A 12418-nucleotide genomic window follows, 5' to 3' on the forward strand; every position below is an offset into this window, starting at 1 on the left:
AAAAAAATGAATAGTTTCGATAGTCTGAGTGGACAGTAACAAAAAAAAAAAAAATTAATAATAATAAAAAACAGGGGAGTCGTGTTCTCCTTTGATCGGGTTATTAGGTGAGTCATGTGTTGCGAGAAGAATGGGTGAGAAGGGAAAATGTCTCCCCACGGTAATTTGATTCCACTGGAAGACTACGAACGCTTGTGTCAGATTACAGCCATTAAAACAAAAGAGTTTTCGTAGCATCGATACGAAGCAGAGAAAGAAGCTGCTGTCCTTGTACATACCTCGCGACGACTACTCTCACCGATGTGAATCCTATCAGCTGCTCTGCCGGGACATCTGTATCTATAGATTCTTCGCTTTCTCTCGACAATGCTACGAGCAAGAACCTAAAAGAAGAACGAAGATGGATGAAAAAAAGAAGAGGACTAATGGTGTTCAAAAAAAAATACATTTACCGTGAAAGTGAAAACCGTTCGTGCAGCGGTATGATATTGCACCGATTCGTAGTATCGTTTAACGTCTCATGCTTCGAACCGATTATAGATTTCGACACGAGGTCGACCTGTCTTCACATAATGTAAATATATTATATATATATATATATATATATACACACATATACATCTAAGCTTTGAGCCTTTTTATCGATTAGCGATCATTGGGGCTTTTTTTGTGCTGGTATTTTTCAACATGACTTTTCTTTCAAGTGGAAACTTTAACACCATACCTACTGCCTACAAATCAAATAGATAATCACTACCAGCTTGTAACCATATATTGAAAGGTGTAACCCTTACTTAGAATTCCTCTTCACTGGAGTAGTATACCAGAATTTTATTATTTCAATTGAGTTATAGGTGAATCTGTAATAATCAAGAGATTATTCATTCCTGTTCCGGTAGGTAAGGTGTTGAATAAAGCACAGTGACTTCACTCGTTCCCCTGCAACAAGATCATTATATTTTTTCTGCAATTGTTAAACCGAAACATGTTACTGTGTGTTTGATTGTATGCGAGTGTAGAAGTCAAAGAAATTGTTCTTTCTTTTTACCGTTTTTTTTTTCTGAAGGTGAATTAACACACTTGTATAACCTTGTAAAGTAACCTCGTCGCTGTCCAATGAGTTTAAAATAGGCGGCGAAAGGGAGCGCGATCTTAGGTCCTCTGATCGCAGACTTTCTCGCATTGAAAACGCCCTCGTCGCTAATCGAAGTATAATCGGTATTTCCAGATTGTAGGATTAATTCTTTTGCTGCGTATAAATAATTTTCTGGTACATTTACAACGCTGTATATTTATACGATTTATTCTTACCTCATGTTTTGTGTCCCATGTAATTTATTATTCAGTTCATAGATTATTTGAAATGGCGGCGAAGGAATTAATCTTGTATGCGTGCGAGCAGCGTGTGTGGTGAGTGCGTGCGCGAGTGAGATTTGTGGAGCATGCGCAGACAGAAATTTTACATTATAAATCATTCTCATTGTCAGAATAATTGCAGTAATACTTTTCGTCTATAACGAAATAAATACCTTTGTTCTTCGTTCTGTCATCGTTGACACCGCATATCCACAAACGTTTCATTTTCAATCTGGCCTTGCCGATGTACCATAAGACCGAAACGTGCCACTGCCCGCAATATCGAGGAGCCGGTTATTGACACCTTTCGTGCTGGCATTTAAACGTACGCTGCAATTTCTCTTGGTTTCGCGCCCCGCCATTGTTCGATAATCGCGTTGCATCTTGAACATCGTGCGTCGACATTTTTCTTAATCCTAAAAGTATTGTACATTGACTTAAAAGGGGTTACCTTTAATCGATCACTGAATTCGTCTGGAAAATTAGGAAAAATTCGGCTCACGTTGTCAGAGAAAACAACTTTACGTTTAATAACGAAAAGTTGAACAGCGTTAATCGCGTCCTTATAACATAAGCAATAAAAAAAAAAAAAGAGAGAGAGAGATGCAAGACGATTCGAAAATCGATACTAGCGATCGATACGCTGCAATATCTTACTGCTAGATCGATCGTCATCGCTCGAAGCAGCGACGAATTTCTTTTAGACAGGGGGTAGGGAAGATTTCGTAGGGCCGTGACGAACTTTCTTGGACAAAGGCTACTTTAGACGCGTCGATACTTGTATTTAAACTATGCGGATCTATCAAGATAATTATATTTTACACATCTAGCGACTTTATTCGCCTCGTTGTTAGAATCTTGTCGTTTATTTCAGTAATTAAAGTACAATGTTACTTATGAGATATAAGATATAATTTTCTGTAAACATTCAATCTCGCCGACACTGTCGCGCCTTCGTCATTATCCTTGCGGCCATTAGGCAAATCATTGTTCTGTGCATCCTTCCCGCCGTTTTTACGTCCGCGATTATCGATTATCGATAAAAAGAAGGAGCTCAGCTTTGTAACTATTAAAACTCTAAAGTAATACAACTTTTTGTTTCTTACTTTCTTGTTCTCAATTCAATCGTTTAACAAAATGTAGTATTGATATTTGAAATCGCTCTTATTTTCCGCGAATATTCCTTTTAGATCGATCTTATCGATAATCGACTGGCTCGAAACGTGATTGGCTATTTCAAATTTGATTTTCGAGCTAACCGGAAATTTAAAAATTAAGTCAAATTTCCGTTTTATTTGTTAACGAAATTTTGAAAAATAACATAGCCTGTGTCGCGAGACTGATAAACGGCCGGAATTTCGAGTCGATGATCGATCGTTATTAGTGGATCCAGAGTAACATGAGAAAACTCACCATTGCGGTTGGGACCAAGTCTCGACGATCGTCAAGAGTAATTAGAAAGAAAAAAAAAACTAGAGCTAGCGAAAGAGACAATTTCTTTTAACAGCTTAGTTGTGTCTCGTCGTTTCTAAAGCCGCGTCTTTATTTGTAATAAACCCGCGTAACGCGATCGGCTCGGTTTCAATGTTATCATGCGTCAGTGTGAATGTAACGCACAGTATAAACACGAGTTGGTTATTGAGCTTGAAAATAAAATGAAAGATTTCTCTACGAAATGTATAAATGTTTGTAACGCGACAAGATTCGGCTTTCTATGTGTTACGCGTAACATTATTTACGTTGCGTTACTCGAGTTTATTGCGAGCGTAGACGCGACTTAATAATACGTAAATTCTAGCTATGTCGTGCACGCGCTCAGAATCGAGATATAAAATAAAATACTTGTTATTATTCCGTCGTTTTCTCGACGACTGGATTTCCGGGCTATCGATCGACGCTTTGCCAATTGCGGAAGCCGGTGGCAGATAATGACAGCGTGGCAGGAATGCACATTAAGCCTGCGAGTAATTGCTTGGAATGTGTATATTTTTACGTGTGAATATAATAAGAAGGAAGGTTAAAAACCATTGAAAGAACAAACAAGTTGATAGTGAAAAAGGAACATGACAACAGTGTCATAATATTGACATTGTGAATAATAAGGATTTAATGATATGGAAGATGATAAAGGAAAGGAGCTAAACGATGAAGGAAATTGAAGAACTGAATCTTGGTATAAGCCTTTGTTTCCAAGTAAGAAATTTTAGAATTAACACAGATTGTTTTTGCAAATGTATCGAGCGCAACATTTGGCAAATATTAAATATATTAAGCTAGTTATTTATAGCGAGTTTCACCCAAATGTTTTGGGGGTATTCGAGTTTATTCCATTGTCAATGGGTTATGCCAGTACCGATGCTGAGAGGAAGTGAGAGCGTGCGTTTTAATTCTCACAGTTTGCATCAAAGACATACCGAGCAACAATTGGAAAGGTATGACCATATAAGATAAATATATATATATATATACATAAAATTATACATATGTATTTATATATGTTCAGAATATATGTATCTTGTATGTGTATATACGTATATATATTCTGAATATGTATACATGTATATTTATATGTATATTCAGCAGTAATAAAACAGGAGAGTTGTACTGTGCCAGAATATGTAATATCCTGTGTTATGATTGGAACTTGTTGTAATTCAGAAGTATTTTGAGAGAGTATCCTTTCTAGCGATGAGTCGGAACTTAACTGGTTATAATTAAGCAAGTAATATATTTATTGAAGTTAAAGTGTGGTAAATTTTAGAAAAGTTGGAATTATGTTTCATATAACGAGTTATTGATTTGTTTCACATGTGCAATCATATAATGTGAAATGATATATTGTGAACACTAAAATAGATAATGGAAAATTATATTATGAATTTGAAATTTACAAAAGTTTAATTGAACGTTATAAATAAAGAGAAATACACAATTATACAAAAACATTAAGGTAGAACAGTTTTTGCTATTGTTGGCTTTCATAATAGATGTCCAATAATTTCAAACTTATAAATTGCAATTTCAATACAACAAATTACAATAGATTTTCCACTCATATGTTAATTCCTTGTATTTCTCATTTAGCATCCAATTCTATTATGTTTATCCAGTTATCGTATTACCATTCTTGGCATGCATCATTTCTCTAGAATTAAATTAAAATTAATAAACAATATAAGTACATATAAATGAGAGGATGATACTTTCTTATAAGAATTGTACGACGGCATCATCTGTGCGAGGGTAGTTGAATCGTATCTTTATAAGAATTTTTGACATTTACGTTTGGCGCCATCATAGGCAAAGTAGGTAATACAGAGATCAACTCTGTCGTTATTAGATAAGTAGTACTTAAATGTCATTTTGCAAGTATTTATTTTCCTTTCTTTTTTTTTTTTTTGTACATACATCTAATAATTTAACTTGTGTTAGTCTATTTCAATTTTAACCACTCGTTAATTCTATATACACTAATAAGTACAGGCTAAAATTATATGTCGAATGGAAAATATAAAGTATGTATACAATTTCGTCGCAATATACAATTGTATTTTACAGTATAGATCTCGATTTGCTTGATAGTGATTCCTCGATGCACTCACAGGCGCATTTCATTTACATTGCATATATAATATACACACAAATATAGAATTGAACACTTCATGGAGATATGTTAAAAAAGATTCGTCATACCATTAACATGAAAGATTTTTAAATATAAAAATCACTGTTCTGCGGTTTGCTCTTTCTGTAGCAAACCGTACCTACGTTGAAACTCTTCTTCCATGGCTTCTAATTGTTCCCTATTCTGTTCCTGTGTCATTTGTTCCATTAATTCATGATTATAAGTAGAATGTAACATCAAAGCTAATACACCAGCGCGAGTAGCCATGTTCGCTCTAATTTGTCTTTCCTGTTCAACCAGTTCATCTATTTTCAACCATTGTCTTACTCTTTCCATATCAATCTCTGCCCGCCGCAGTTTCTCCCACACGTAATGCTTCACACAGCTCTTCTTTGGAGCACGACAAAATTCTCCAGTTGTATCAAATACATTTGTAACTAAGGGACAACCGCACACCTCAGTTTCACTTATCTTAGGATCCTTACAGTGTTCAGGACAAAGGACCCTCAATCTTTTACAATAAGTCCTGTTTGCAGGATTATAAAAATCACAGAACATCACTTGCCCTTCTATTCGGGTTTTGAAAATTGAACCAAAGGATGCTTGAGACTCGTACTGCAAGATAAATATATAAAAAATATAGTGATTAAACAAGGTCTAAAGATTCCATTCCGTTATAAAGTTACCTTGTTGAAGCATTTTTCCATATGTTTAATAGATGTTCGGGAATGAATCTCATGGCCACAGGTAATACAGTACATGCTCATTTCGGTGTCATCGTTATCGTCCACTTCCGCTTGTGGATCAATCGTCGCATGCTTTGCGCGTTCTATAATCCTATCTAACTCCGCGTGTCTTTTATCCAATTCCTGGAGTATTCTTCTAACATCCTGCTGCTGTTTCCTAATTGCCTCTAACTGTCTTCTATTATTTTGTTCAGCGATGCACGGTGTCAATGACCACTCTTGCAGTCGCTGAGGTAGTACTTGGTAAATTCTGTTTGTTGCTAACTTTAATCCACATTCGTCAGAACAATATTTACTACCTGGCCTTGAGCATTTTGTACAAGCAGGTCCATAACAATGTCTCGGTACATCGAGATAATCGTTTCTTTCATTGCTTGAATCTCTTTTTCTTTTTTTGATGAATTTTGAACTTTTGTTAAAACTCTTTGAGGGTTTTAATGGATCGCCTAATACTCGACAAGTTCGTTGTATACATCTGAGCTTCAGTCGTACCGAGGGTCCAAATTTTTTTAGATGTCTAATAATTAAATTGTAATAAGTATCAACATAGTTATGATTTCCCATTCTTACTTGTACATTACATTACCTGCACGCGTCACATTTTCCACAATTCTCAGTTCTCAAACAACCTGTGCATTCTCCGCAACGTTTAGACGATTTTTTTATCACCGTAGGATCCCAAGGTGCATCGTACTCGTATCGATGAGCTCGTTCCTTTTCTTTATGTTTCTTATATTTACGATCTTCCTGATCAGTTTTCCTTGGCTTGTAACGCGTTATCAATGTTGGATCTTCTTCTCTACACCGCTGCAAATATATCTTATTAATATAATTTGTTAAATAAAAATCGTTAACATTGACCAAGAGGGTTCTTACAATACAGAAAAACTGTTTTATGTGTTTGGCATCCTTTTCTGTTATATTTATACAGTCACCATGATACCATTCTTCGCAAGCATCGCATCCTCTAGAATTAAATTAATATCCATGAATATCTTAGCAAATTACATTTGTTTCTTGTAACTTACATCATAAAACGTGAACTGTCAGAGCTTCTACAAATGCAATACGCTTGTCCATCCTGTTTTAGTAAAGTTGCAATCTTACTCTTTCTCTCTGGTAGCATAAACTGTTTTGCTATTTCTTCTTTCTAAAAAATATATAAAGATATACTTATTTCTCTGAAATGTAAGTTAAACATAGTTTACAATTAAATTTTAATTGTAAATTATCTAAAGAGTAATACAAGCATGACAATGCTACTTACTGATAAATTTTGCTGCCTCTTGTCAGCCATGATTGCATATAATTATTCTGCAAAACCTTTCTAAAAAGCAATTATTTTATATTTAAATGTCTTGCAATTTTAAGTAGAACGTAACACAACGAGACAATCTATTGCCATTTTGGAGCGTATACTAGAGGCAGCTGGAGGTAAACAACCGTACCAGGTACCATTCAAGTTTAGGAATTTTTTGGTTGGAAGTAGTGGCAACATTTGATACTCCATAACGACTTGATCTGATATAACAAGCTCTTGTAATCCCCCTGTGGCTGGGGGGTTTAGAATACAGCCACGGTATCCCCTGCCTGTCGTAAGAGGCGACTAAAAGTGGGCGCAAGAGAAAGACAGGAAAGAAGAATAAAAAGTACAGATATAATGTAATAAAGGAAAATGTAACACGAAAAGCAGAATAATGTAAATCAAAAATGGATTGGCAACAATGCCAATCTTGTAGGCACGCGTGGCCGACAACTTTTCGGTGGGCAAAATGGGATAGATGCAAAGTCCCTGGAGTACACCACCCCTAGATGGCAGCTGTATCTTTTTGAACAACTGTTATTAGATAATGATCTGAACTTGAACGTCAATAAAAGAATCATGTGTTTTAAATAAGGCTATGGTTCTGTTACAGCCTTAGTAATTCAATCGTATAATAAAATCACGTTATCATTATATTGTATCTGATCAGTGATATCATTGATTAAGATGGTCGCAACGAAGGACACTGTTTTTCCTTCGGATGAGGAATTAACCGTACAGGAGATAAATGTTAGCTGGCCCGGTTTGCAAGCTGCTTCTGTCTATATTGGAAAGAAATGCGAATGGCATAATAATGTGAGGTTTCTTCTTTCTATTCATTTTCCATTAATTTTCATTAATTTCACTCTCTTTGATTTTTGCAATTCCAACTTCTGTTTCTAGGGATTACATAACATTCTCGAGTTTTTCATGAAGTAGTAGACATTCATTTGTCAATTACAATGATGTATTTTTACATAGTATTGTTATTGCATTCTCTGATTTCCTTGTAGGAATTTATGTTATGTAAAAAAGAATTGCACGACCCCCGACAATGCATCAACGAAGGGAAAAATGTAACTTCTTGCGCGATGGAAGTGTTTCGGGGTATCAAGAAACATTGTAAAAACGAATTTAATAATTATTCGCATTGTCTTGAGAGATCTTCTAGTAGTATGGAGCTTGATAGGTATGTTTTTAGTAAAAGAAAAAAAAATAATGCTTTGATATTTTAAACATGTTTTGATTGTAATAATCTGGATGTAATTAGATGCAGAAATACGCAAAAGGTATTTGATAATTGTGCTCTAAAGAACTTAAACATAGAACGACCATCTTTCGGATATTTTTGCGAAGCTAAAGTACACGATTCACCGAGACCAGAACCAGTACCGGAGCAAACGGTATATCCAGATGCTACGCCTAAGATGATACGTCGTCCATATCGTCCACCAAATTATGGTTACAGAACCTATTGGTCGAACTAATTTGTTAGTATCGTTGTAAATCTGTTTTTATAGTTAATATATCTATGGGAAACAAATATAATTCATCCATTAGGAACTGTACAAGGTAAAGAATAAATACAGTTATATATCAGCTGTAAGTTTTATATAATGTATATTCACATTTTCATGCATAAAAATGTCCTTGAAGGAACTTAATTTACAGTTCAAAGTTAAAAGTTAAAAATAAAGGTACAAAATCGTTATAATCAAAAGGTACAAAAGAAGAAATTGTTGTCCCAAGAAACTTCGATAACAGATAGATAATTTTGATTTTCATTTTTTAGAGGAAGCCCACATTTGTAATAAACTAAATTACATTAATATCATGGTTTTTATATATTAATAGTTATGTTTCTTTTATTAATGTAACTGTTCTTTACCATTAGATGATAAAGATATCAGTAGACAATCAATTAGTAACTTATTTTGTCATCTTATGCTTTATCAATATTCTTAAATAACATTCGAAACAATTTAATGAATTTACATATCTGATTCTTCGTTTATCACCCATGAGCAAAACATAAATTGTAGAATCAGAAATTATACTGACCACCTATCTTCTTTTACAGTTTTCATTTGTAAGTTTTACGTTACGAGAAGTGAATGCAAATGAAAGCAAGCAAAAGAAAAATTGCATTATCAAACTATACATATACAATATATAAACATTATGTACACAGTAATAGAATCCAGATCATTCGCGCAAAACGATTGCACAAATAGTTCTCTAGAATTTCATATCTGTGTAGAACTATGTACAAACAGTGGGTACGATTTTTCAGGCACTATGCAAATCTCTTATTATGTAACAATGTTCATTTAAATTTCGCTTGCAAATATTCTACAAAAAGAAATTATAAGCAAACATTGTTTTCCAATTAATCCATCGATCCATGTTTCATCTTAACTGTGACAAGAGATCTCAGTTAACCAACTGACTCTAATCGTTCACACTGGTGCATTCAACATAATCAAAATATTCGTTCAACTTTGTTGAATATTATGGAAGCAATTTATCTGAAAAAATAAATCTGTGTTGACGGATTTTTTGTTAGCTCCAAGTAATATCGTAACCATTCCAATTTGCACTGGGTGCTAAATGTACTCTTCTTCCTTTGTAGAAAAACGTAACCACTCCACGATATCCGGTTCTCGGTACTCCACTCTATAAAAATGTCGTTTCATAAAATTACTAATGTGATTTTTAAACCATTAGGAAATTACAGTTCGTACCCTGAAATCATCCATTAATCCAAACTGCTTGGCAGTATTTTTATATGCTTGACGAGAATAATAAGGTATCCGTACGGCGCCTGGTGCCATAACTTTACCATTTTTTAATTCTGAAAAACTTACTACGGTGGACTGGTATACATCGTTCACAAAACTAATGTCATAATTGTCCTACAAAGTTATTATATGCAATGACTACTTTTCTTAGCAGAATTACAAGGTAATATATGCAATTAATATATTGGCTTACTTTTAGTAAATAAGTTAAATTCATCTTAGTGAAATGCACAAATTCTGTATTCAGTTTTATGTATTTTAAATGCCTTTCATAAAACATTCCACTGCAAACAATATATCAATTATCAACATACCACACCTCCCTCCTTTAGTTACCTGTTAGGAATTTAAATACATACTTGCTGACTCCAGTTTTACCAAACGTTCTTGTTCTAGATATTTCTGGTCGAATGCAAGCTCTGTTTCGACGTTGTTCGGGTTGTCTTATCCAGTCGTCCCAATATCTGTCGCATTAAAGATCAAGATACAATATTTATCAATCATTTGATGAATTTTCAACTTACGATTTCGGCCATTTCGGTGATAATTCTGCCCACAATTGACGCGTTAACATCCATCCTAATCCAGGAAAGAAGTCTGTTCTATATAATATATCTGACCCGTTTTCATCGACCAAGCCGGCTTTACCGTTATCGTTCCACGCCGATACACACCACAGAGTATTATCAGATACCAGTAAAGGATAAGTACCCAAAAAGTATTCAAAAAAATCTGGGGCTACATCCAAATCATCTGAAGTAAATGAATTTTACGTAAAATAATTGAATAATTAAAGATGTGTATGGTAGCTTGATGGATCTACCTTCAACTATTATCACAGTATCATATCCAAGCTGAAAAAAGACATAATTAAGAGCCCATCCATAATGGCGTGCAATTTTGAAGTACCCCTTAAACTTTTTCTCTTTTGGCGGTACTTCAATATCGGATTGATCAGGTTGCTGAAACACATTATTATTAAAGTCTGAATCATTTTTTTTATTAATCAAAAAATCGTATACAATACCTGTATATGCATTATCTGATTTCCATATCTATTAATAATTTCAGCCGTTTGACGATGCTGACAATCTTCTGATACAATTATTGGAAACTGTTCTACGCTAGGTCTATACTTGATCAGTTGATCAAGACATCTTTTTACAGTAACACGATTACAAGAAAATACCAAAACTGCTATTATTGGAGATCCATTTGGTAATTTTCCTTTTGTAGGAACATTGCGGGAGATTTCGTTCTATGGGTAAAAGAAATAATTAGAAATTCTAGATATTTTAACTATAGTCTTACAAATCATAATGTTTACAGGTTCTGTGTATAAGGGTTGCGCATTCTTATCGACATTTCCCTCTTCCTTTTCCTCCTTTTCAGGGGAAACCTTTTCTGAATTGTAGTTTGCATCTTTCTGTTTTTCATTTGGGTTTGTATTTACTGTGTCTAATTTTTCTAAGTCAAAGAAAAATTGAAGGATTAAATATTTGATGAAATATAGCTAAATAATACTTGTTATAAAAGCATACTTTTACGTTGTTTATCCTCTTTGATATCTTGAAGAAGCTCCTGATTCAATATTATTTCTTGCTTTATTCTTCTTTCCAATTTACTAATTTGATTGGATACTCTAGCCTAAAGAACAAATATATTTTAGTTATACTCTAAACATTGCTATAATCTTTATACGTACAGTGTCTTGCTCCTTATTCACTGGTTGATCAGAAATCAAAAAGTACGTAGTAATTAAACCCCACAGAACAAGAGAGCCAAAAATAATACTGACTGACCTGTTCCGCATGGCAGAACCAGGTGTCACCTCATCTGAAATATCAAATTTATTATTAATATGTATTTATATTAATTGCATTAATAATAACAAACTCTCTAAGAAGGTGGATCTAAAGCATAGAGAGAATTTTACCAAGAGGCAGTTAGAAGTCTATTAGATAAATTTCATCAACAAACATGTAATATATTATTTATATAAAACACTTTTTTGGGTCTATAAGGTTACGTACCATTATGTTACCCACGTAACCACTTATTATCGTTATACTACGACAAGCATTTTTCCTTATATGAAAGATAATTGGCTCACGATATTATCGTCTATAAACCGATAATTTCGTAAAGGCAATAAATATATCTGTAACGTCAAACAATACATCAACAAAGTCCTCTATAAATTAAACGACCATGTCTTGTGTCTGACGCACTGACAATATAACTCCATTGTTAAGTTACGCGGTAGACGTAGAAAAAATTTCTCCAAGAAGGAAACCTATGGTTTTTCCTTCTGAACCTTTAGGAACTTGCGAATTTTTATCCAGAAAAATTTATTCCGACCGTCTAGCGGAGCCACGTTCGTAAGATACATGTTTCGCCGCTACCGGCAATATATACTGCGTAAAAATTGATTTTAATCTAAAACGTATTACGTGAATATTATTTTTTAAATGATGTAAAAAGTAACAGTTGTAAGAATTGGTCAACCAACTTAGCTAGCAGAACTGCGTGTATGTAAATATATAGAAAGGAAAGAAATTATATAAATTTGTTGTAAGAAAGAATA

The 12418-nt window shown here is 34.0% G+C and overlaps 3 protein-coding genes across 4 annotated transcripts; 1 reads left to right on the forward strand and 2 right to left on the reverse strand.

Moving 5' to 3' along the window:
• Window positions 1-4696: 4696 nt before the first annotated feature.
• Window positions 4697-7134, reverse strand: LOC117606525 (CXXC finger protein 1). Of its 2 annotated transcripts, XM_034329075.2 has the most exons (6): window positions 6995-7134; window positions 6756-6877; window positions 6604-6694; window positions 6314-6534; window positions 5668-6244; window positions 4697-5596 (listed from the first exon to the last, which is right to left on the reverse strand). In XM_034329075.2, exons 1-6 carry the CDS (start codon window positions 7022-7024, stop codon window positions 5081-5083), a joined length of 1557 nt encoding a protein of 518 aa, XP_034184966.1. In that variant the 5' UTR covers window positions 7025-7134; the 3' UTR covers window positions 4697-5080. The 2 variants fall into 2 exon arrangements, with proteins under 2 accessions (XP_034184966.1, XP_076545501.1); XM_076689386.1 differs by having other exon boundaries at window positions 6314-6694.
• A 578-nt stretch (window positions 7135-7712) lies between these two features.
• Window positions 7713-8629, forward strand: ND-19 (NADH dehydrogenase [ubiquinone] 1 alpha subcomplex subunit 8). The gene is made up of 3 exons (XM_034329084.2): window positions 7713-7846; window positions 8044-8219; window positions 8301-8629. The coding sequence occupies exons 1-3, from the start codon at window positions 7718-7720 to the stop codon at window positions 8515-8517; spliced, it is 522 nt and encodes a 173-aa protein (XP_034184975.1). The 5' UTR covers window positions 7713-7717; the 3' UTR covers window positions 8518-8629.
• Window positions 8630-9565: 936 nt separating this feature from the next.
• Window positions 9566-11661, reverse strand: Mgat1 (alpha-1,3-mannosyl-glycoprotein 2-beta-N-acetylglucosaminyltransferase). The gene is made up of 10 exons (XM_034329076.2): window positions 11537-11661; window positions 11373-11478; window positions 11159-11298; window positions 10859-11089; window positions 10655-10793; window positions 10356-10584; window positions 10191-10295; window positions 10025-10115; window positions 9775-9945; window positions 9566-9706 (listed from the first exon to the last, which is right to left on the reverse strand). Exons 1-10 carry the CDS (start codon window positions 11642-11644, stop codon window positions 9593-9595), a joined length of 1434 nt encoding a protein of 477 aa, XP_034184967.1. The 5' UTR covers window positions 11645-11661; the 3' UTR covers window positions 9566-9592.
• Window positions 11662-12418: the final 757 nt, after the last annotated feature.

Source organism: Osmia lignaria, chromosome 8 (genome assembly GCF_051020975.1).
Source record: "Osmia lignaria lignaria isolate PbOS001 chromosome 8, iyOsmLign1, whole genome shotgun sequence".
In the NCBI taxonomy this organism is placed as follows: domain Eukaryota; kingdom Metazoa; phylum Arthropoda; class Insecta; order Hymenoptera; family Megachilidae; genus Osmia; species Osmia lignaria.